Source organism: Python bivittatus, unplaced genomic scaffold, assembly GCF_059951505.1.
Source record: "Python bivittatus isolate LINGU-HERP-01145 unplaced genomic scaffold, Pbiv_v1 ctg000980_np1212, whole genome shotgun sequence".
Lineage (NCBI taxonomy): Eukaryota > Metazoa > Chordata > Lepidosauria > Squamata > Pythonidae > Python > Python bivittatus.
In genome coordinates this window covers 29,542,046-29,568,586 of record NW_028277125.1, presented here as the reverse complement: position 1 = coordinate 29,568,586, position 26,541 = coordinate 29,542,046, and the positions used below count along the sequence as shown (strand labels likewise).

Below are 26,541 nucleotides of genomic sequence, written 5' to 3'. Positions count from 1 at the left end.
AAGGGGGATGTTCTCCCAACCCAACGCGTTGAACATCGCCGCCCCGGAAGAGCAGGCAGCGCTTCGAGCTTTCCCTCTCGCCCCCCACCGTGGGCCTGATCCTGCAAACCCACTGGGGGCAAAGAAGCGAGGACGCAGCCACCCGGGCTGCCTACCCGCGCCTGCCCGTCTCCGCCCTCTCGCCTCGCGCAGGAGACAGCCTTGTCACGCCCGTTCAACGCCGCAGTATTATTACCACTTTTGCTCAAATAAAAATAAATAAAAGGGCTTAACATTACTCTGAAGTAAAGTCGAAATACAAGTTAATAAAAACTGGAAATAAGCTGTAAATTCATTTTATTTTTACAGGAAAAAAAGCCGGATAAACTACCTCCGTCCCAATAAGATAAAAGCGCAGCTCCACACAACGCATGCGTCGTTCTGAAGGCCGCTTCATCACGGACGGAACGCCCTTCTTACCTTTGATTGGGCTGAGTGGATCACGTGGGGCGTCCCCCCCGCGCGGGGCCTCGTCTCGTCTCGCCGTAGTTGCACGCAGCGCCAGGCGTAAGTTGGGGCTGTGGCGGTCTCTGTGGGAGCGTCTAGCGGAGGATGGTTTTCCATTTCCGGTAGAGGGAGTGGAAGCGCATTATGTGGAGGTGGACAGGGTCTTCCTCTTCCTCCGAGTGGAAAAGGGACTCTCCACGGAGAAGAGTTTGGCCAGGGCGGACTAGCTCTGCTTTATAACTTTTGAGTAGATCAGATCATAAGGTTGTAAAACGGAATGGGGAGGAGCCACTGTTGTAATCTTTGATTCACCGATCTTGTTATGGGGCTTCTCCGGATTGGCATAGTCTCGAACTCGTTACCCGATCGCCCCAGAAATCATAACGTCTAAGATGATTGCATATTCTCTTAAAATTTAATCATTACAGCTTACTCTGTTCTACTACTGCCCTTATCCCCTTTCCGCCCCCCCAACTTGGTGCCCTCCAGGTGAGTTAGTATCTAATGGATTTGAAGGCCCCCAGCTCGGGAAGACTTTTTTGTTGTTATTAATAACATTTGATCCTTCTGACTACGGGGCAGAGGTGGCTAAATAAGCACTTGAAATAGAAAATTAAAAATATTTAATGAGTTCTACTTCTTTTCACTTAATTTTCCAAAAGTTTGGTCAAATAGGAAAAGTCTGATTAGTGCTGCTTCTCAAATACATTCAGATTTGGACTCTAAAGTTTGTTGAGGCAGAAGCAGATTCAGTACAACTGACCTTTGTTTTGTTACACAGCCGTAGTGCTTGGACTTGCTTTAAATTTGCATCTGTTACAATTGTTACGTTTAGCAGTAGAATGTTGAACAATATTTGATTATTTAATAACTTGAAGAGAACAATATTTTTGGATAATTTAAAGTTTGGAAATGGTATGGGGAAAGGAGTTAACTGCTTCTGCTGTTACTCCTAATTAAATAACTTTTTATCCCAACACCAATGCCTTTTAATTGAAAGAAAGGAGGAAACCTATTACATCTTATATTTGGGCTTGGCCCTTTCGTGTATATCTTTAATAGAATTTGTGATATTGCAAAAGATTGAATGATCCATTTTCTTCCACAGATTATAAAAGAATCAATTATTGGTCTCAAGCATAGCTTGTACAGTTGTATTTAATTTATGCAAAAGTTTTTACTCAGTTTGTTTCCAAAGTGACGATAGCAGATCTCTGCAGCACACATTTGAATGTTCTTTCGTCTTCTGTCCAACAATTTGTTCCCCAGAGTTCCTCTTATGGAACTCATGTTAACTTAAATTTGGTATTATTTCTTGTTTAAATTACTGTAAAATGCATTACTAAAGTTATGCATTTGCATGATTTATTACCCTAGTACAATGGCAACATGTGACATTTATAAATGGTGGGTGTTTTTTGGTTAATATTCCCTTATTTCCAGTTACACTTTCTGAATCTGCCAGACATTTCTGTATATGCCACCTTTGGTTATGAACAGAAGAAATTTCTGCTGAATTAATATACTTCCAATAAGCAAATAAGAACACTTTAGACCTCCAGTTATATGCATACAGATAATTTATCAGAGAAGGAAACAAATCACAGTTAACTTCAGAGTATAGTTTGTTGTGGTGGTAAATAATCCAGATGCTTTCTGCTTTATTTTTGATAACTATAGCCTCCTGTTTTATCTAAATATGATAAACTGAGATTAATTTTAATCATGGTCTGTTTGAGACATGTCAATTGCAAAGCAAGGGTTATGAAACTGATATGGTTCAATGAACCAAAATTAAGAATAAGCAATTTTCCATTGTGATGTACTGCTAACCTATGATTAATCAAAATAGTCAAAAATGCTATGGGAAGATCTATGTAGCTCATATCACATAAACCATAGTTTATTATGGCACTTTAAAGCAAGGGTGCAAAACTTATGGGCCCCTTGAAATATCTTTTGTGGCCTCTGGAACCCTACCAGAGTAGATGGGGCAACATTGTATGTATTTTTTGCATTATAAGGGGCTTGAGAGATTCCAAGGGGATAAATGGGCCCATGACATTTGGACCATGACAGATTTCAGATGTAATCCTTTTGCATTTATTACAGTTAGATCAGTAATTAAATATTCTTATTTCACATAGGCCCGCTGCAAAAATTAGTATTTCATTTGCAGTTATCAATCTTAAACTCATTCAAAAATCCAAGACCTGTTCTCTGTCATTTCAGATAGAAGATAATGGATTTAAGTTAGAGGAAGCTAGATTAAGAGAAATTTGCTAACAGCATAAGCAGTTTGAGAGTACAACCAGTCTACCAGAGAGGTGGTTGGCTCCATTGCCCTGGAAGTGTTTAGAATTAAATGCTTTAATTTGATTTCCTGCATGGAAAAGGAAGATATGATGGCCTAAATTACTACTTCCAACTTTATGATTCCATTGCTCTTTTACTTCTAATTTTATCAGTGAAGTATGTTTTTCTGAAAGAGTTTATTTCTGTGAAAATGTATTTAGGATTGTGAATGATGCTGAAGTTGTAGGCCATCTAAGATTGTTGTACTTAAAAATAATATGGAGCAATTGAGTTGCATTTGTAATGAACTTCATTGTGGCTTAGAAATTATTGAGGGATAGAAAGTGATGATCCCATATGAGCAACAATACATTAATGAGTATAGTTTTTAGATTTAACATGTATGCTTCATCCTCTAAATCAAATTATATTGCTCCTTTTTACTTGCATGGAATTTTAATGTTTAAGAATAATATGTTTATATGTACACTAAAGAACCCTTCAAAAATAATCTGGAGATTGTTGTTATTATTGTATTTGAATCCGATAGCTGTATCTATCAAATAAAGCAAAGGTGTTCGCACCAGATCTAAAGCACTTAAGGTCTGAATATTGCATAGCCCTCTATTTTTGAGTTTGGAATAGCATCAGACTGCTTCTGCTGAGGTCAGAATAATCTGTTTTGAGCAAGAAAAGACTTGTTCCTGGGATAGCTTGCTAAGCTGTAAATTTGTTCAGTTTGTTCCAAGGTTGGAGACATGCCTCTGACTTCAGATGAAGGAGTCTGACATTGGATTCTTCCCTCTCTTGCTACAATAGAAAGGCAGGAAAGCCCCACTTCTCTTGATAAGATGAGGAGTATGCCACATTAGATGGAGGGAGAGAATCCTAAACCCCAAGAAATTTATTGCTTGCAGTAGGAGGATTTTTTAAAAAAGGGAAAGCAGATTAACAATAGTGAATGCTATTTTTTCCTACTTCTGTTTTGCTGGTGAATAGTTGAAGGAAGCGCTCAGATTTCCATTTAGGATTGCTTTGTTTGCTTAATACTTTACCCATTTACTTGGGAGTAAGCTCCACTGAAGTTAATAGAACTTTTTATTAGATATGTGTCAATTGTGCTATTTGGATACCTTCAAATATAAAACTGAATAATTAAACTTAGTCTTAATTTTTGCAGAATTTGGTACTGCATGAAAATAATTACAGCCTAAATGATGTAATCAGTACTGTCTAATTGGTCAGGTAACTATCTAAAACAGTTTCCAACTTGAATAAAATTAGAGTCATAATTATTTTTTTTCTTTTAAGTTAATATGCATGTATATTCTTGATTAGTTCAAAAATTAGATGGAAACATGTCACCTTAACTATGGAATAAGATCACTTCAGGGTTGCAATTATTTTTTAATGGAATTCCTCTGCATTAGTTGTAGTGTAGAGTACACTGATGAAACCTAAGGAGTTTTGAATGTCTTAATTTAATACTGTATTGCTGCCTAAGGATTAGTATATGGAGAAGAGTTATCAATACTTTCTGTGCCTTCCCTGTGCTGAGAAAAATAAAAGAATGGATGCATCTAGCATGGCTGCTGAATTTTTCAAGGTGTACTTCAGCTCTTCACATGGAACAGCATCAGAACAATCTTTGTTCTTCGATCTGCCTGTAATTCAGTGGTTTAAACTTATTTGTTGTTTGTAGAAAAAGGAATTACTGTGCTTGTACTTCAGGTTCTTTCTGGATAGTGTTCTTACCTTGAAGTTTCCAAAGAAGTGTACCGACTAACTCCCATGAAACTTTCAGAAGATAATTCCTTCTTTTTAATTAAATCTTACACTTAGTTTTCATTTTTGTTGCTCAGTTTTATTGTATGTGTTACTATATTAAGTTATTTTGTATTCTTTTAATGTTGCATGTAGGCATTTTGGAGGCTGAACAGTCGTAACATGTAGGCAGACATCTGATTAAATACATAATTGGTAGATCAGGACTATAGCTGAATACAGCCTTATTCTAAATCAGTTGCATGAATGAATGATAGACCCGTCCAAAAAAAGGTGATGGCATACATGGTTTAAAAAATTAAAAGCTGTATAGTATTACATATTTAAAAAAATGCCTGGGTCTTCATCCAGTTCATTTGAATAGACTTAATAGGAAGCAAGGGAAAGTCAGTTTGGTCTAGTGGCTAAGGCTCCAGGCTAGAAACCAGGAGACTGTGAGTTCTAGTCCCGCCTTAGGCATGAAAACCGGCTGGGTGACTTTGGGCCAGTCACACTCAGCCCCCAACATCAGGCTTGGGCAATGAGCTGGTCGATCAATTCATGTCAAAACCAATGGATCAACATTCAGTTGATCCAAAAAAAGCAGACCCTGCACATGCAGGAAAAACGCTAGGAAGAAAAAAATTAGAAAGCAAGGCCTGTTCACATCAGTGGGAACTACAAATTATTTTATGATGGCATGTTGTAACTATTAATATTATGGCTGGATTGTATGCAAAATTAACAATAGGAATGAGCTTGAGTTTAGTAAATTTATTGTATTTATTTTCTGCATTGGATTTACTTTCAAAAGAATCCTTGAAGTTGTATGCAGGATTTTTTTTCAAACAAAACTGTCCATTGTTATTCAGTGTAAACATGCATCTTTAAATATTTTCATTTATGCAGTACAATAAAATTCTTAGAATATGTAGTCACAGACATTTATCTTGTGTAGGTGAGAAAAATGTAAGCATGTGACTGTCTTAACTTAAAGACAAATATCCACTTCAAAATTAATCTGCAAGCATGTACATTTTGAAAGCTGTGGCATGTTTTAGAAATCATTGGAGGAAACAAAATAAATCCTGCATTGTCTACCACTTCATTATCATTGTAATAAGCATAGAAGAGGTTGGAGAAACAACTTTTAAACAGTTGAAAATATTATGTTGACAATCCATTTCATGAAACCATTCAGAATAATTTTCTCTGGTTAGCATTTCATTAAAAAGACTCGGGTAAAGTACACCTTATACAGAAATGTGGAATACAACTTTGAAAAAACAGTTACTTTCCTCTAAAATTTTTCAGCAGAAATTATTCTTTCCAGCTGCATCCTTCTTCCCAACACATCTGCCCACATTTTCAGTCTTGCCTTGGACAGATACAGGTAGTCTCTGCTTAACGATCACAACTGGGACTGGAATCTTGATCGTTGAGTGAAGTGGTCATTAAGAGTGAAAGAGCTGCTCTTAAATGTTCCTGCAAACGCCAAAGGGTTTTCCCTCCCCTCCATGCGTGGAGCAAAAGAGTTGCCTGCTGAACGATTTCAGCAACCTTCCCTGCCAGCTTCTCCATTGACTTTCTCTGGAAGCTGGCAGAGAATATTGCAAATGGTGATCACATGATTGTGGGGCGCTTGGCAATCAGTCATAAATGCGAGCTGGTTGCCAAGCACCCAAAACGCCAGCACATGACTGCCGGGGGGGGGGGGTGCGATGCTTTATGATGGCCGGGAGGACTACCTGTATTGCTGTATTGCAAACATAAGTATACTTATTTTGGACCAAGTCCCATTGAAAATTTAGATTTAGTTTTAATTTTGTATGTATAAAATTGTAAAAATGGTCTACTGGTGAAGAATTTTGGAATAGAAAAATGGTAATAGCCAGGACAAGCACCCTCTCTTAACACCCTGCTTCAAATAATTCCTCCCTCCACCATGTTTTATTATAAGAGAGAAAACAGTGTCATCAGGACCCTGAAGGGGGAACAATTAAAGTTATCTGCATGCAAATTTAATCAATAGATAAATTGGCTATAATTTTAAAAAATGAATGACAGTTTTAGGAAAAATATAAATATTATAAACTAAAGAGCAATATTTTTTCTGGAAGAAAATATTACTTAAATGGCATCCAGAGACTTCTGATGTGTTTTTTTCCTCCATCTCTTAAAAAATAGTTGGACAGCATATAGGAAGTAATTTTTCGATGAAATTGTTTCTATGTCTATCTTCCCACCTGCTAACTGTCCTTATAATGTATGTCTGTTCCATTTTTCCTTGAATAAAGAAAAAAACTATAAGTAATATGGAATACTTGTTTCTTATTAATATGGTAATTGCAAATGTATCTGTTTTTCAGAATCTGTCTGGATTTCTGCTGTACTCAAGTTTCAGTGCCAACTCAGTTCAAAGAAGCAACTATGCAGCGAAGGCACAAAGGATTCAATACTGGAGTGCTTCTCCTCCTTTCTCAGCTCTATCAAGTTGGGTTTAACAACATTCCACCTGTCACACTTGCAACTTTGATAGTGAATATATATATATTTTTACAACCCCTGAAACCCTTGGACAAAGCATGTATTAGTGTCAGTTATTGTCTTTACAAAAAAGATTGGCATCGTTTGTATCTTTCAGCATTTCACCATGCAGATGACTGGCATCTATATTTTAATATGGTCTCCTTGCTTTGGAAAGGAATTAAATTGGAGAGAAGGCTTGGAAGTACATGGTTTGGATATATAATTATACTGTTTTCCCTACTAGTTGGAGCTGTATATATATTTCTGGAAGTTATTCTGACAGAACTTTTGGGTGATCCTTCATACGAAGACCAATGTGCTGTTGGTTTTTCTGGTAAGGTGTTCCTCTTTATTTTTTTTTTCTTCTTTTTTATAAGACTATTATTATTTATTGCAAATGCTAGCTTTTAGGAAATAGATAATATGTATTTAGGGAATGTGAAATTAACATGTTCTTGAATGACACGGTGAACACAAGTTTGTCATTGCTATATTTTTCCAGATATCTCGCACAAACGAAACTAAAAGACAAAAACCTAAAATAGAAATGTACATTTGAATATACATGTGCTGATCTCAAACAGATAGTAGCACCTGGCTGATATTTTCTAAGTTTGGAAACCAAACAAATCTGGTCTTGGGCTATAGGCTAGATAGAGAAGTGAAAAAAAAAATATCCTGGAATAAGGTAGTACAGTAGTAAATTACCTCTTTTCTCTTCACAAAAAATTGCATGGATATAACCATGAAGTCATGAAGAGCTGAGTTTTATTTCAAGACTAATACATATACTGGGAGAAAGCTGCTAAAATATCAGTGGGAGTCAGCAAGAAGCACATTTCCATTGCAGTTTTTTCAGATGTATAGAGTCAATCTTTGCTATTCAAGCAAGGATTACGACAGTCAGCACAACAGAGTTATTTTTAATCATTTCTAATTTTAATCAAATTATCAGAAGTAACCACTTAATATGCCAAGAATTGATGTTTTGGCACTTAGAAATCTTTCTCTGTTCACTGTGTTACTTTATCAAGCTACCCAGGGACCCGGTAATTTAGTTATGGCAGACAGATGCTCTATTCATGAAGTAACACCACAACTGATAAGACATTGACATCTGTTAAAGATAGGAATGTCTTCCAATCCTTACATGTGGCAGGTACAGTAAACAACAGTCTTATACAATAGCCTAAGGACAGAACTGGCTGGTCCTGTTCATCACTACCCTGATGATATCATTTGAGAGGTGTCAGAATTCTGCCTTTGCCCTGTGCAACATTATTTGTTTGTAGAAGTTTTGCCAGTTTCACATATTTAAGTGCTTTCACTGGGCTACTGGTGTCAGCTCCTGGTGTCATTTAAATGGAGGGTGCCTGACAGACTAGACTAGGCTTGCAGGCCTGAAGTTACCTATCTGTGCCCTAATGTTGAGTCTGCTCTTGATCTTCCAATGGCTTCATATCCTTGATTGTCTGCCTTTCTCAGCCAAAGTTTTAAAATAGGTTTACTTTTCAATAAAGTAAATTGAGAGATTTTATCAGGCTTTCCTCAGCCTTTGGTTTGAACCTCTGATCTTAGTTCCAGATATATTTGCACAACATTGCAATTTATTAATACTAATGAGAATTCTTTCTTTCCCCAAAGTCACTGGCAAAATATTAAAATAGTGTTCTATAGAATTTTTATTGGTTCATATTATGCTGAATATACTGTTAAGATACTTGATCACTCTTAGGGATTTTTTTGTTTTGTTTTGGGAAAAAGTACTGGAATTTTTTAGACGTACACACAGATTTGCATATTTTTGCCACTGTAAAATATTGAAATAAATATTGTTATAGAAACTATTTGAATTGTGTTTGAATAAATGGAATGCAAGGCATACCAAGAACAATAGATCCTCCACATTCTTTAGCTTTTATATTACTTAAGAATTTCTCTTGATATGATTTTTCTTTTTTCTTTTTATATAGGAGTGCTATTTGCTTTGAAAGTTCTTAATAACTATTATCATCCAGGTGGATCAAGCAACATTATGGGGATGAATGTATCCAATAAATATGCTTGTTGGTTGGAACTTGTAGCAATCCATGTATTAAACCCACGGTAAGTCTGCTGTCAGTCATCTAGAATTTAAATTACTCTGTATATATGTATCTAGATGTTACTGTAATGAATAATGGTTACATATCAATGAAGTCCTCATCCTATTTGGCTTGTGGTTCTTAATGGAAATATTTGTTTATTAGAGAATAACATAGGGGATATAAGAAGGATTTGTCTGGATTTGGCCAAAGTTCTATTTTATTCAGCATCTTTTTCCCATTGTGCTTAACCCAGACCTATGGGAAACCTGAAAAAATAGAATATGAAGGCAGTAGCCTTCTTCAGCTATCACTTGAACTATAGGAAACAGGAGACATTAGTACAGTCTGAATTCCTGTACTAACTACTCAAATACTTTAATCAAAGTTGCATACCAGACCCTTTACTTTTCAATTTTTTTAAGTACACTTTACAATTTAAAAAAGTCCACAAGACTGCATGTACAAGGGAAAGCTCACACAAAAGTAGATTTGCAAAATATGTATTTTTGTTCTAAGAAAGAGATGTACAAAAATAGATTCATTGCCACAAAAAGCATATACCTTTGTTTTGCAAATTTGGGAACACAAGCTTATATAGTGACGTAGAAATAAATTTTAGTCAAGAAAGTTGAAGTTGAGGAAAATTAAAATTGACAATTCACCCTTCCTTAATTCAGACACACCCTTAACTTTGGTAATGGTTAGTAGTCACTGATATCCATACCAGTCATGCTAGTAAATTTTCAGTGAGTTCCTATTTTTACACATACTCATAACAACCTAGATGATACCAGCATATATTTTCTCACATGCATTTTGGTCCTTTAATTCATAATTAAAGTTACACTTTCACTTTTCAGCTTGTATTCACCATTCCTCAACGGCAACATTAATTCATTCTATTACATCCTTCCCATTTCTCATAACTAAACAGACACAATCTATTTTTCTTTCCTTTCGTTCATTAACTCTTTTCTTATTTTTCCTACATTTTAAGTTGTAATCTTTCATATGCTGTTGTCATCACAGATAGGTCTATAGATGATGATCCCTGCTGTCCAGGGCTTTGACTAATTAAAGCATTTTAGAAAGATGGAAAAGGTTTAGATTATGTTACCAGCATACCATTATCTGTATTCCACGAATAAAGAGGTACAAACAGTGTGTTGATAAACTCCTATTGTATAAAATGAATATGTAATTCATATACTTGCTGTGTGGTTTCCAAATCTTTAGTAATACAATTCTCATGACAAAAAGCCTTCCCAGATTTAAGTAAATAAAGGCTTCCTTGAGGCATAGTTGACTTTGGTAACTGCATAGAGACACCTATACTGTTTTTCACTTCCTTCATCTGGCATGTTTTTGATTTTCAAATTAATTTAAAGCTCTAGAATTTCTCCATGATCTCCAATCCAAGTACTAACCATGCCTGATCCTGCTTAGCTTCAGAGATCAGCCAGAGTTGGCCAGATGCTACTAGTTGTTGAAGCTTTTCAGATTTAAATAATGCAGAATAAAAATATGTGACCTGAGAATATTCAGTTTTGCAAAACAACGGTATATGCTTTTTGTGGCAATGAATCTATTTTTGTACATCTCTTTCTTAGAACAAAAGTACATATTTTGCAAATCTACTTTTGTGTGAGCTTTCCCTTGTACATGCAGTCTTGTGGACATTTTTTTAAATTGTAAAGTGTACTTAAAATTAAAGTAATATAAAAGCTACATCATATTTTCAACAAATAGTTCAAAGAAATATAAAGTAACAAATCCATGTATGTCCAAATTTAAGAAGCAGCTTTTATTTATCCTAGCAACTTCCATATCAGGACTCTTTCACAATTGATATAATGATTGAAGTTTAGTCATTTGTGAAAATGGTTTGTGCAAGATAATTGAAAGGTTTACATAATGTGATATATAAGCCATGGTTTGCTTAACTGTAATTAACGAACAGCAAATATGTTACCAGTTTACCATGGTTTATAAATCACAGTGACTCATTTCATGCAGCATATTCAGAATCAAACATTATAGTTTAATGAGATACATGAAACTCTATCTGTATGTAAACAGAAGGAACGTTCTAGTTGGATTTGCATCTAACTAATTTTATAAATTCAGTTTATGTTTCCTAGGGCTCAGAGGGAATTGAGGAATGCATCAATTTTAATTTTATTTTAGATTTGAGGGACCTAAAAGCCATTTCTCAGCTTTTATGAGTTGAACCAAGATTAGCCCAGTCTTGTTGCTCCTTCCTAGATAGAGCTATATGGGGGTGCTTTTTTGCAAACAAAACCGCCAATTCTCTCTCATAGTCATCTGGAATGTGGAAACAGCTATGTTTTAAGCACCAGGAATATGTGGTATCCCAGGATAGCTCCCTTCATTTCAGCTGGAGGTGCCAGATAATCATTCCCACTGGGATAACATCTTTTTATAGTAATTTGTCAATTGAAGTTAGCTTAAAGCATAGTCATTTTGTAATCTGAAAAAGATTTTTTCCCCTATTGGCAAGTCTTTTATATCAAACATTTAAGTTCAAATGGATTAGAATCAGTCTTATGTACAGTTAGCATTTATTTCTTCAGGTTCTACTTTCCTTTAGTTTATGAATTTTTTAAATGGTTTTAATACCTGAAAGTTCTGGAAATGTAGATAGAAAGATAAACCCTCTATCTTTTCCTTTTAGCTCTTTATCATCTGAATAAAGCATTTGGATATGAGTGTGCAATTTAATAGGTCAGAGGAATTATACTGGATCATAAAAACAGAGCATTCTTTTAGATTATTGTTATTTCTCAAAATTTTTGAGGAATTACATGTTGCTCCTTAAAATAGATTAAACAAAATTTTAAATGCATCAAGTGGAGCGAAGGCTGCAAACTGTGACTAATTTGTCTCCACTGGGATAATGAGGTTACAGAATGTTCCTAATCAGGAACAACACAACATCTCACAGAAGGTTGCTTTCATTTTAGGAGTTCCTTTGCAGGGCATCTGGCAGGTATTCTTGTTGGCCTGATGTACACCATGGGACCTCTGAAGATGTTCATGACAGCATGTGCAGGTAATGATGACCCTAGAACTTCCCAAGCATTTGGTGTTCAGTATAACTTTAAAGTGATTGTAAGTTGTACTTCATAACTTTAGAGTTACGGTATATGGTATGTGTGTATATGAATGTATGTATGTATGTATGTATCTCCAGTATAAATTATTTGATATTTCTTTACAATTCTGATTATATGAAGTTTGATTTAATATTGGATTTTATTTTAATGTTTAATGTTAAAAGCTACCTAATATGAGGTGACTGGTGGCATACAAATTGGTGTAAATACAAACAAATGAATAAATAAGTTTGATGATCCCAGAATATACTATAATTTTTCTACTTTACCTATAGGAGAGAGAAACTTAGATTGTTCTTGAGTAATTTGTTAATGAAGGTGTGCCAGTGGCCATGACCATTATAGTGGGAATGACTGTTGTGTCTTAGCAAGCAGTTCAGATTATTTTGCATAATTTCACACTGTGGGCTCCTTTGAAGAGCATGTACTGTTGCATATGATGTGCTCGTGAACAACACAGAAAGAAATTACGTATCTTTAAATACAAATAACTTGTGAACTAGCTGTGTCCATCTGAGCAAGCTTGAATTAACATTATTCTCAACAGTCTATGTAACTTTCCACAGTTCATTCTAAAGGCTATGCCAGTACTAGCTTTTTATTGTGTTACTTTAATCCTGGAATCAGTATTATCAAATTAAAAAGCCAGATACTAAATAAAATAAATATGTATCTCAGCTATTATCTATTCCTATATTGACATTCACATATGCTTTTACAGACAAATATCTTCATTTAAAGTTTAAACTTGTTTAAAATTAAAGGAACAAATTCAGTAAATATATTACCAGGTAAGAATCAAACAAATATACTTTTGCATAGAAAAACTTGTTAACTTTTTTTTTATGATAGTATGATATTTTACATGTTTATGAATACTCGTTATAATTTTATTTCTAGGTGGCCATATATCTCCAACTGGCTTTTCAGAACAAAGGAACAACTACAGCGCAGGTGAGTAATTTGGATTATAATCTTACAAGTTTTTATCTCAGAGAAAGTTCTGTTGTACACCGCAGGACTCACTTTGTATCAATGTGCGTAGATTAATGCTATCTGTCATCTGAAGTTGTTACCTAGCCGGGTAACAAAACATTTGCAAGAAAACAACCAAGCTCAGAGAACCCCAAGGACTCAACAGTTCAACCCTGAGCTACACATATTCTCTTCTATTGGTATCTGTCATCTGTTAAAATAACTCCTATCTTATTTCTTCTCTATTACAGTTATAACGTATTCACAATTCTGTTCATATTATTCTTTAACATTAGCTCAGTATTGCAGGAAATGTGTTCCACAGAATTGAATCCTTGTTTATTCTGACATTTATAGCTCTTCCTCCATATGTCAGAAAACTTTCTTACACCACAATTACCTTGATCAAGCTGAGCATGCATGCAGCCTTTCAAAGAAACTACAGCCCTGCTGATCAGCTGGTTGGTGAAGAAATGGGACTGGGGATGGGGAAGGGCTGAATTTAATCCTTTTCTAATTTTTCAAAGTAGCTAAAAGGCAGCAATTTATTGGGCTCCACAAGTGCCTATTATACTGTATAGCAAAGAAACACTTGCTGGCTGGGGAATTCTGGGAGTTGGAGTCCACACAGCTGAAAGCTGCCAAGGTTGAGAAACACAGCTGTATAGCAACCACTTGCATTAGAGTCTCAATTCAGAGAGCCTATTTTCCGAAAAGCTGTTTTTGCATTCTCAATCAAGGCAGTAATAGTTGTACTTTTGGGGGGATTACTGATAGATACATATAGTGTTTTGAAAAGGATGGTTGCTTTCTAATCCAAAAACAAGCTGGTTAACAATATTCCCAATCTGTTATCTTCCACCTGCACTGCTTGGGGACTGAGGGAGTTATAGTCCAGTTAACATATCAACCTTGGAAGCCTATTTTACAATGTAGAATTGAATCTTCTTGGCATAAGACACTATTATTTATTATAAGGCACACATTTTACATGCAGTTTATTATATTGTATTTTGTTAATATTTAGTTCTGTGCTTCAGATTCCTTTCATAATATTTATGAGGCAATAGATGTTAAAATTGAATAGAATATTGACTTCTATATATCATACAATGAAACGTCAACTTGACAGACTTCAGCACAGAGGACATCAGAGGAAACTGATTCCCATTGTATTTAGGTTATTTAACATTAATGTAAATACAGTAATATTACAGTATTTATAATGATGGCATTATTATGCAATGATGTAATTGTTTCCATTTTGTAATGACATTGTGATGGACAATTGGGAATTATTGATACCTAATCACCTCCAGTTAGTCTGTTAAATCAAGACTTTGCTATGAATTTATTTCTGTTATCTCTTTCTGTACAGGGAATTTTAGATATTCTGGTAATCCATCCCGCCCACCAAGCAATTACAATATGTATACTGGTGGACTTACTGAGGAAGAACAGTTTGAAAGGGCAGTAAGGAACAGCTTGAGTGAAAGAGGTAAGGCAAAATAGCTGCAAAGTGAATGGCATGTCACAGAATGCCTCTTTTTAGGGTGAGAAGCAGTCTTAAAACTAACATGAATGGAGCCTCATGCAATTATGTACTCCTTCTTTCCAATTTCCAGCTTACATTCCCTCAAAACTCAGACTATGTCAATTTCCTTCCACTGATGCAGGTTCCTATTGCTCCTTGTTCAAAGAAAATAATACGACAATACCCCTGAAATCTTCATCCAAAGGAACACACAGTTGTATACCTATATGTTAAGTAAATTCTAACCTAGGTTGAACTACTTCTGTGATGTATTTCTTCTACCCAGTGGGCAGCCGGAGAGGTATCTTTACCAAGAGCTTTGGACTGCAAGAAATGATGTCATCTGCACAGGGTTTGGAATCTGTGCATACTGTAAATACACAATCTCTCCCTCAGTGGCATATGGATCATCAAGGCAGGGCGGTAGCTGCCTTACGACTTGCAGGTTGAGGGTGCCCTACCAGATCTTCAGTATTTAAACAGCAAACAAACCTAGTTGTGCCCTGCTACCTTGGTGGTGCACACTCATGGAGGAATCTAGGTATTTGCTCAGAATGGCACAGTGGGTGGGCATGGCGGTCTCGGTGCCTGCTGGAAAGGACAATTGCTAGATGGTGGCAAAGAGACACAGAGAACCCAGATCTGGTAGTCCTAATCTAAACAATCTGCCAACACTGCTTCACCCAAAAGAGAGCTGCAAGTTCTTTCCTGAGAGCAATTTTTGTGTGCAAGCCTGAACTTCAGTTACTAGTTCTTTAACTGATTACTGATTACTTATGTTGGGATAGGATATAAATACACATTTGTTTTAGGGTTAGGGTTTTGGTTAAAAGGAGTTTTGGTTAATATCTTTGCCTCCTGCTTAATTAAGAACAATTTACGATACAGCATAGTTAGTCCCAGCAGATGGATAAATGAGCACCACAGGCAAGACTGTGGTTAAAGCTCTTTGCCTTCCTTATGAGCAGTGAGGAGAAGGAGGAATCTGTGCTTGAGATGGGGACCTGGAAAAGATAACTCAGAAATCACTTTCCAGTAGTGGTTTGCCTGATGTCTGGGCCAGAAACTGCTGCTATTGTGCTGCCCATCTTTTTCAGACCTAACAGTTGATGTGTTTTGCAGATGTCTACACAGAGCTGTTGTTGTTACTCATATTGACCACGTAGGCTTGACAGCAATGGCAAAACTCTTTATACCTCTGTAGATGAGTTCTTCTATCCAGAAGGGAAAGTGGAATCTTGTTTTTTTCCCTGTCCTGCTGTTTGTATAATATTTGACTATAACTGCTGTTGTGTAATGTGGCTAATCTCAGACTGTCTGAAATAACACATCACTTTTAAGTATCTGTCTGGAATTTTTAATATGCATAGTAAAGGCAAGAGGTTATGTGGACTGCATTTGTGGCTGGTTGAATCAATTCAAGGGTCAGCTGTCCCACTTTTTTTATATCCCACTGAACACTTTCCTGCATATAATGCAGGACATTCCCATTTCAATAGCTGATTGTACTCTCCCAGTTTTTCCCCTAATAGAATGCAAGTATTTAAAACTTGTGCATATCCTCCAGTCCTTCGCCAGGATGCAGGAAGTGCCAAGTGCTGCCTCTTATATTGTGTTCAGTGAAGGTTTTAAATAGCCCTGGATGCTCATTAGTTTGTGTTCCCAGGAAATACAGTGACTTATGATTGGCTTCTGTTTACAAAGCCACAGCTGGGTTAGTTTATTTCCCACATGAAAATAACCATAGAAAGTCAGAGATACTAATTGAGATACTAATAATATGTTTTGAAATCACTAAGAAAAAAGATGTCATAGTTATGGTATCTCTAGTCAGTACAAACAAATAACTAGAAACAACTGAATGCTGAACATCCTAGGGGTGTGGAGACACAAGCCTAAGAGATGTGTGTGTATGTGTAAATAAACAAGGATGCACACACATACATTCTAGAAGTTTGTACCAGATAAGAATGAAACTCTGTACCTCATTCTTGACCTTGCCAAACTTTGTTTTGGTAAAGATGCCCAGAGTCATAATTAGCTGATAGACACACTATTATTAAAATAGGTTTAAAAACAAAAATACATTCACCCCTTTATCATGATGCATCTTGCAAAATCAATTAAGCAGAGCAAAACACTATGTAATCATTTTGACCACATAATATAAAATGTCTAAGGTAGCAGAAAGGTGTCCATCTGAGTTGTTTCTTACCCAGTGCAGGAACTCCAGTGAGAAAGACTTATTGCCAACAGGATAAAGTTGGAAAATATAATGTGAGAAAGCATATAACAACATCTGATATTGTCCCACTTAATAATTGTGAATATTACTGGACCTGGAATAAAAAGCATAAAAATTACAATTTTTTAAATTGTGTTTAATTTAATTTTTCAATTACATGTGTAAATCTTAGGTTCCTATGCATTTGATTCCTTCCCAAATGTTTGGCAAACCCAACTTCTAACACCAAGTTGTCATACTTCCTTTTATATACTGTGATTGTGTGCAGATAATACTTTTTTGGAAGTTTGCTTTATAGAATAGATATTATCCACAGCACACTCTTTTGGGCCACTATAACTTGACAGCAAACTAGTTTGGCAGGTTTTCTTACTGTGTTGAGCTGTAAAATCTTTAATTAACCCCTAGAAATATGAACTTTACCTTGAAAGTTGCACTGAATATATTTTATTATGGTTGTCATAACCATCTATTAGGTGTTCCTTGTGATAAGATGCATGTATGTACAAGTACAAACGGCCACCCAATGCCCAAAATACTTCTGGAAAGTATAAAAAAAATTATAGAAGAACAATAGTGTATAAAAGCACATGTACTCTTTGACAAGCCTATAATTAGAAAAGCTCTAAATAGAAAAATACTTAAGTGCTATCCCCTGATAGGAAGTGCTCTATCTCCTGTCCCATATAATGAACCTACTGAGGCTAGATCAGGAATACTGTCAAAGAAGTGATAATCATTTCAGTAGAAAGTGTTTTTTATTTATGTGTGGCCTATGAGCAGAAGTTATGTAATTTTGTGTTAGAACACTGTTCCTCAAACAGGCATCCTCCAGATGCATTACTTATTCTACTTATTTTTATCATTTCTGGCTTATGTTTCTGCTTGTAGAGCTCTCAGTGTAACTAGGAATTTAAAGAATAAACATACAAACTTAAACTCTCATAAAAGCAGTTCAAATCTCTATAAACCTAACTGGTGATAATTTACACATATGTCTCATTTAGAACTCACTGTATTTTATGAAGACTTTTAAAATTTGCTTTAATATAGAAATATATAAGGGAAAGAAATAAAAGGAAAAACAAAAGAGAAACAGGAAAAGGATGAAAGCATATTGTAATACATATAGAAAACAGCTCATTTTTAAAACACAGCATTAAAACTTGATTGCATAAACTCTCCTTTTAGAGTTACTAGCTTAGTAGATCAGAGGAATGCTGTTGACCATGAATTCTCAATGGGGATGATATTGCCCCAGGGGTGAAAATTGGTTCTTGGGAAAAAATCTTAGATATTGCAATGGCTTGTGGCCCTTCAAAGTTCAACCCTGCTCAACAAAATCTTATTCTTTAATATTTAATTTTTCTTGTTGGGTTTTCTTGGGTATCACATGAGCAGCACTGACATTGAGTTCAATGATGTCTGTCATTGGAGGTCTTTCAGTCAATCAATTTCTTGATCTTGAAGTCATATCATGAGAGGTGGCCTCTACATGCCTATTGGCTACTACTGGCTGCCTTGTGGAAGTTGTTTATTGTGGTCTGAAGTGGCAAGAGTGCTTCTTTCTTTTCCAACATCTTATATGGTTGAAAGTGGTTTTAGTTCAATAGGTAATATATTAAAAAGGAGTGAAACAGAATTGATATGTGTTTAAGAGGAGACATTAGAATTAAACTTAATAACATCACACTGAACATTGAACTTTTAGTTAAACAACATCAGGCTCAGGGATCCCACGGGCTAGTTCATGGACATGTTACTTTCTTTTGTAAGCTAGTTAAATTAAATTATTTTCTCATATCAAGCAAAAGTTAAGTTCACTAAAAATAATTTTTAGGAAATTAAGTAATTTTTTCAATTGCTTTATTCTTGCTGGAATAATAACAGTTTTGAAAGATTTTTTTTTAAAAAACTGATTACATTACTATTAGGTATTTATAAAAATTGCTAATTTGCATATGTAATTTCATACATTACAATTTATATAAGTAAATAAATTACATGAAAAGTTACATTTATAAAGTGAAATGTTAATAGCTTTTTAATTTTTAACTTAATGTTTTTCTTCAGTCATTCTTAACTCTGTGTTGAGAGCCAGTTTGATGTAGTGATTAAGGCACCAGGCTAGGAACTAGGAGTCCATGAGTTCTAGTCCCACCTTAGGCACAAAACCAGCTGGGTGACCTTGGGTCAGTCACTCTCTCTCAGCCCTAGGAAGAAGGCAGTGGCAAACCACTTCCAAAAATCTGCCTTGACTAGTCCAGGCAGTTGCCAGGAATCAATACTAACTTGAAGAGACAAAAACAAAACAAAACCCCCTACATAGAATAAAAAGAGTAAGCTTCATACTTATTCTTTTTACATATAAAGCACAGATATACATACAGTACATAAGTATACAGTATATATGTGGTATTAAAATTATGTGGAGTGGGTAATTAGGAAAAAATGTCTAAAAAAAGCTCCTTAAGGGAGCGATTATGAAAAAAAAGGTTGAGAAACATTGCTGTAGACAGAATGTATCTGGACTTCAGGAAAGCCTTTGAAAAAGTTCCCCATGAATCTCTATAATAAAATGGGGAAATGTAGATATAAATGACTTTTTTTTTAAGAATTGTACCCAAGAATTCTTTGAGTTTATTTTTTCTTTATAGATATTTATTTTAAAACATTTGAAGAATAAAATAAATTACTACATAAAATAAAAAAATAAGAAAAGGCATAGTGGCTAGAAAATAAAATATCAATAAATAAAGAATTTACAATTGTCATAAAATTTAGACATTGTTTTATTATTTGATTAAATAATTGAATATGTAAAACTAAAATTGTATGAACTTGAGAAATGATTATAAATAACTAAATAACTCTAATTTGTAATATTTATATTGATGATATGTATTGATGTCACCATTATTTATCATTTCCTAAAATAAATGCACATGATTTTATGAAAAGGAAAAAGAAAAAAACATTAAAAACAATCAGTAAAAGCAATGTTAAGTTCTAAATTGCCTCCCATTGTACCTGACTAGTGATTACATCAAATTATTTATTAACTTTAAAATTGTTTCTGGTTAATATCTTTATATTAAATTTTCCCCACTTAAGAACCATACTCTAAGTATCTAAGTTTGCCTTGTTATGTGGCACATAATATATAGGGAAGCCATTCTTGCTTAAATTTATTCAGACTTTTGTTCTGGATGTATACTGCTAATTTTGCCATTGCTGCATATCTCCAAGTTTGGTTTCTCAGTCTGACATTTTTGGCAAATTATGTTTTTTCCAGTGTTGGGACAGACTTGTACTTGCAGTCATCAGCATGTATCTCAATAAATTGTGATTTTGAAAAAATTATTTATTCTGGAAAGATTCCTAGTAGAAAAAAAATTGAGATTTCAATTCACAGTTTTTAAAATTTTCTGAATAATGCTATGTATTTCTTTCCAGTATTTTTTAATGTTTTTACTTAACCACCACATATGATAAAATGTTTCTTCTCTACCAAACATTTCCAACATTTATTATTATATTATTTATCTTTTTACAATTATGGACAGAGTTATGTACCATTTGCAAAACATTTTGTCCAAATTTTCTTTTAAATTATACCTTGAGGTAACTTTTTATTGAGTTTTTCCATAATCCTCCCATTGTTCTAATGTAATTGTTTCTTTAAAATTTTGCATCCATTTTTTTATCATGCAGTCTTTTATTTGTTCTTTGTTTCATATTTAATAGCAGTTTTATATATGCCCTATAGGTTGTCCTGGTTCTATACAAATGTTCCATATTCTGTCATTTGTCTTAAAAGCCCTTCTTCCTTGAGGTCACTTTTTATTCTTCCAGCATTCTGTAAATACATCAGCTGTGGTAAATTTCAGGCTTTGCCAAATACTGTGTCCTTAGTTTATGTCTGGAATCTGAATGCACCATAGCCACATACATACCACATATACAGGTAGTCCTCAACCTACAACTATTTGGTCAGCAACCATTTGAAGTTAAGATGGCGCTGAACAAATGGTGGTTATGACTGATCCTCAGAGTTCCTGCTGTCCCAGCACCCACGCAGTCATGTAATCATTTGGCAATTGGCAACCAGTTTGCCACTTACAGCCAGTTGCAGTTCCCCACAATCACATGATTGCCATTTGCAACCTTCCCTGACAGCTTCCCTGACAGCTTCCCCAGAAAGTCAATGGGAAGGGAAGGTCGCAAGTTGTAAGTCTTCCGCCACCCACGCACTATCCCCCAGCCCTTCTGTGCGCACACTGTGCCAGTCACTCATACATGCCTGCACACCCTTGTGCACCTTCCCTGACCCATGCTGCACCTGTTGCGCACCCCTGTACACCCTCCCCAACCCCATACCGTGCAACCCCGTGCATGCTCCCTGACTCTCACACCTCTTGTGCACCCCCCACGCCCTTCCTGACCCACACTGCACCCTCCCTGACCTGCACCCCATCACCCTCACGCACCCTCTCTCACCCTTGCCACACCATCCACACACCTCCTCGCTCCCTCGCCCACCCAACAGCCACTTACCTGCCTTCTAGCCTGGGAACTGGCACTTTCCTGCCAGTTTCCCCACTGAATTGGTTGTGGGAAGCCAACAGGAAGTTGCCTCGCCTGACGACCATAGGATTCGGTTAATGATGGCAACCAGGACTGCAGGGATTGCCGTGCCTAAGCGATGCGGTCGCACTTTACAAGCACATCACTTGGCGATGGAAATTTAAGTCCTAATTGCCAATGTAAGTCAAGGACTACTTGTATTAGTGTATAAGCCCATCTGCCAATAAGCTGACCCTTGAATTTTTAACCAAAATACCATGAAAAATGGAAGAGGGAAGGCAGAGAAGGCACTTATGCATTCCCTCTGTTTAAGATGATTATAATTTACTTTTGTAATGATGATTTGCATCTCAATTAACTCCTATCTAGATTGTATTAAAACCTGGACAACATGTATTAGCTCTTCTACTTGCAATGCATGTAAATCTTACATTTTTAATATATTTTTTATTGTTTTGCCACTGTCCTTTGTAGTAGAAGAATGCGTATTCTTTTAATACATTTTGAGCTGAAAAAATCGTTCATATTCTATTCTTATTCTTGATAAGGATGGATGCTCCTTGTAGCTGCACTCACTTCTAACTGAGTGCCTTTCAGATATTTTTGGAGTACTTTTCTCATCATCCTGACCTGGTATCTTTATGGGGTGATAAGAATTTTAACCCAACATCAAAGGAATCCCAGATTGGGAAAACTTTTCTAGAAATACTGTACCATACAGATCTTGAGAGTACCAGGGAGATCTCTATATGCTACCAGGTATATTGTTTAAAATTCTTAATTTAAAATAAATGTCAAGCATTTGTACATATATTTCATTTCCAGATTATAAAGATAAAAGTGTGTTTCTGTACTTTTTCAAGCTGACTAAATCCTATTATGAATCAGAGTTAGGATGTTTGTTACATTGCTGATCTTTCCAGAAAAATCCTTTGCTGCATAAACCACATAATAGCATGTTTAAATTGTGAATTCAACAGCGGATTAGTATGAAAAGTGTCTCTCTGTGTGTCTGCGTATGTGTGTATTCATCCTTTTCACTCTATTCTGCATTAGATGAAATCCAGAGTGACACAGAAAATGCTAGATACTTGCAAATAATCCCTGGGCTTCAAATAAGGCAGACGATAAACAACTCTATAATAGTCAGAGTTGCAGCTTCCGTAGACCCCATCTGTTTCAAAATAACCCTAATTCTGCTTACTATGCGGAATGCTTTGTTGACTGGGGTTTGGCCTACTTTCTCTAATGTGCTGCCTGTGAGCCTCTGGAGACATCTGCTGGAAGAGGTGAAGCAGGACCCGAGATAGAATTCCCACTTTACTGGAACAATCACTATTAATTTGTTTAAAAGCTATGAAAATGTCTCATATGTACTCATATCATAGTGTACGCTATCTTTTTTATTTACTCTGAGGCACAAATTCATTCTCTTGAAAGAAATGAGAGTGCTTCTGAGACATTTATTGTCATATTTACACTGGAGATGAATGCCTTAGGGGTCTCTGTTGGTATGTTCTCCATTTTTGCTCCCAGATTAGGGTCAGAATTACAGCTATTAAGGAAGAGAGAGAATCCTTTGTCCCAATCATCAAAGTCCAATACACCACTACAAAGTACCTCATCAGTATGCTGGCTGAAAATGTTGAAGGTTGCAGTTTAATTGACCCTGGATGATACAAGTTTTGAAAATGTTCTCTATATACTGAAGACAAAGACACTATAAATGTCACTGATTTCCTGATCTCAAAGGAAGAAAGACCCAAAGGAAGAAGAGACTTTACTTTGACCCACTGTATTTTTTCAGGCGTCTAGGACAAGAAAGAAAGTGAACTCAACCTTTTGGTTTCACAGCCACTATTTTGATTTCTTATATGCATGTTGTGTTCTTTTTTGAGACTGGTTGCATTCAAGCCCAAGCTGGGAACATTAAACCAAGAAGTTACTTATCTACATCTTTAAGGAAGCATTAAGGTGTCTTTAGCATTTCAATGTTTCAGAGACACCATTTAGTTCAAATAGCAACGTGGTTCTTCAGCTGTTACAGCAGCTGTAGGAAATGTAAGATGACCACAGTGGGATAACTCATCTATCTCTGTTACGGATGAGAATTTTCAAAAGGATGACAGGTTGATACCGTGTAGCACTCTATTTCCAATAGCATCTGGGAGGCTAAAGCAGTATATAATTCAGCCATTCCCCAGATAGGGCCTTTCTTATGCATTTGACTTCCAAATCCTAGAATTTAGAAGTGCTTAAAGTGAAGTGCATAATGATAGCAGTCCTCACTGTTTTGTGCCCAGAATTTACTGTTGAAGGAAGCAGTTTAGCTTCCTGTTAGGCCTGTCAATTACAGTTAGTTGTACCTCCCCCAAATTCAAATGATCCTTTTTAAAACCACCAAATTCCAAGTAAAAACACAATACTTGATCTACTGTATGAATTGTTCCTATAGACAGCTGTTTTTACAATAGTAGCCACAATTAATAACTGAGAAGCTTTATCTTCCCTACAAGTTGTTTATACTACTTTTGGGAAGCCTATTATTGAATTGTGCTAATTATGAAATATCACTGCAGCTTAGCTAACAATTTGTTCATTTCTTTTTTCAAAATAATAACTAAACAGAAACAAACTTGTATGTATGTATGACCAAAAAGTCAGTTTCGTTTGTTCCAATGAAAAGGCCTTAAAACACAGAAAATGTTGTTCCTGAGAATACAATCCCCAGTTGGACTTCTTCAGGTTTGACAGTACTGGATATAGAAAGAAAGCATTGTGTGTAGATGTTTCACTGTATGCATATATATGCCTAAGTTTTGGATTACATCCAAGGATTGGAAGTTTCAAATCAGTGCATATCATATTGTGAAAAGGGTATTGCCTTAGAATCAGGAAAGAGTTACCCAGATTTCATTTAAAGTGGTAAAACTTTATGTACTTCTCAGTTTAATATATTAACTACAAAAATAAATTTGGGCCTGGTACAACATTAGAAGAATGTATATTAAATTTGTCTTTCAACATTTGTTTCTTCTTACAGGCGGCAGTACAAGGCATTACAGCAGTGAAAGGAGGCCATATGGCTTCTGGCTTTCACCAGAAGAACTATCAGCTGAGGAACTCAGAAGGCAGAGACTTAATAGATTTGAGAGGTGGCAGTAGTCTGATATAGACTATATAAAGGGCTCTTCATAGCTGTCAAGACATTGGCGGATATTTTTCATTTAAGCTATCTCTATTTCACAAAATATGTTTCGTGGAAGCTATCTGAAGCTGAGTGAAAAAGGCGAACCTGCTTGACACACGGACTACCAAATTTAAAACTCAAATGGAAAAACATTCTTGAAAAATTAAACACCTTAATTCACTATATCGTGAACAATTTTATAGCTACTTTGCATATTAGTTCTTCTTTTCAGTGGATAGCTTTTGGTAACTTAAGAATTTGGTCAATAAAAGTTTACAGAATAAAATTTAGAATTAAAGAATAGATTTGGTCAGACTATTTTAAACACACGATTCATGATTACAGCACTTAGGATCTTCATGCAGAAAGTGCTGAAATTGAAGAGTACAATGATTTACTATAGAAATGCATTTCTCGAAGAAGCATATTTAGAATATGACAGCAGCATACAATTTTAGTATAGTTGAGAAAGTAACTGCATAACATGAACATGTTGTAGCACTAACTTTAACTATTTTGTGGACAAAAAGATGGAGCTTTGTATTTTTATTATGTCAAGCCAAAGTTTGGAAAGTTTGAATTCTTCAATCTCATTTGAAGTAGATTTTGGAATTTACATTGATTTATTTGGATGCGGGCATCTGTATTTTCTTATTTACAGGGTATTGTGCTTGTGAATCATTGACACATTAAATTCCAAAAAGGTTTATCAGAATGTATTTGTGCACATATACACGTACACACACACACGTACACACAGATCTATCATAAGAAACAGCTGAAGATTAATGTGGGAAAAATATACTTGATCTGTATTAATGTATCATCAAAAGATTTCTCAATACACCAATCTTTGACAATATATTTTTGGCAAGTTTTAAGTTTCTGGATTCATAATTTCATCAAGGAAATTCCAATCTAGTCCAAAATTGTGTTACTGCCACTTTGAAACAATTTTGGTCTGCATGCTTGCTAGCTGTATATATTTTTGTTCATAAAGAATTAATAATTTATATACCTTCCCATTTCAATTTCCTTTTTGGGGACAAGCTCAATGTAACAAATGTTTCTATTAAACATGTATATTAAAAATAGAAATTCTAGGAAACTATTTGAGTGTTTGTTTTATAGAAGGATGAAGATTCTCTTTTACTTGGTCCTTTGACATTGTTGTTTCCATAGGCAGAAAGACCGTCATTGAAATACGAAGTTTAAAGTTGTTTTTGTTAGGACACAGGGAAGGAAAAGATTACTAGATTCTGAGGTACGTTTATTTAATGTTAGTTTAGTCCTTTGTTACCAGTTGTTAATTGTGTTCCGCCATTAGGCCTTACTAGTTTTATTTTAAAAGAAACAGTATAACTTTCTACATGTTTAGTTATTATGAATCTGTAAATATAAATTATTTTGGTGGCCCATCCTTTATCCTCTACCTCCCCCCCCCCCGCAGTACTCTGCACGGGCTTCCCAAAATTGATAATACTTTCTAGAAAGGAAAAACTAGAATTGGCATAGTTTGCCACAGCCATAAAACATTCCTATGTAATATTTGTCACCAGACATTATGATTTGTGAATTAACTCTTCTGATAAAAAGACTCTCCACACTGTATACTTCAGTTTATATCAGATATTTTTTTCTTAAATCATTACAATATTTTCTAGTTGAGAATTACTCTGTGCCTTCTCCAATAAAGCTTTTATTAAAAATCA

At 35.4% G+C, this 26,541-nt stretch overlaps 1 protein-coding gene across 2 annotated transcripts; it reads left to right on the top strand.

Annotated features, from left to right (window-relative positions):
* The first annotated feature begins 478 nt into the window (after positions 1 to 478).
* Positions 479 to 26,541, top strand: RHBDD1 (rhomboid domain containing 1). 2 transcript variants are annotated; one of them, XM_007420456.3, is made up of 7 exons: positions 479 to 546; positions 6,915 to 7,408; positions 9,048 to 9,180; positions 12,146 to 12,234; positions 13,199 to 13,252; positions 14,652 to 14,771; positions 24,683 to 26,541. In XM_007420456.3, the coding sequence occupies exons 2-7, from the start codon at positions 6,976 to 6,978 to the stop codon at positions 24,802 to 24,804; spliced, it is 951 nt and encodes a 316-aa protein (XP_007420518.1). In that variant the 5' UTR covers positions 479 to 546; positions 6,915 to 6,975; the 3' UTR covers positions 24,805 to 26,541. The 2 variants fall into 2 exon arrangements, with proteins under 2 accessions (XP_007420518.1, XP_025021215.1); XM_025165447.2 differs by lacking the exon at positions 479 to 546 and adding an exon at positions 567 to 975.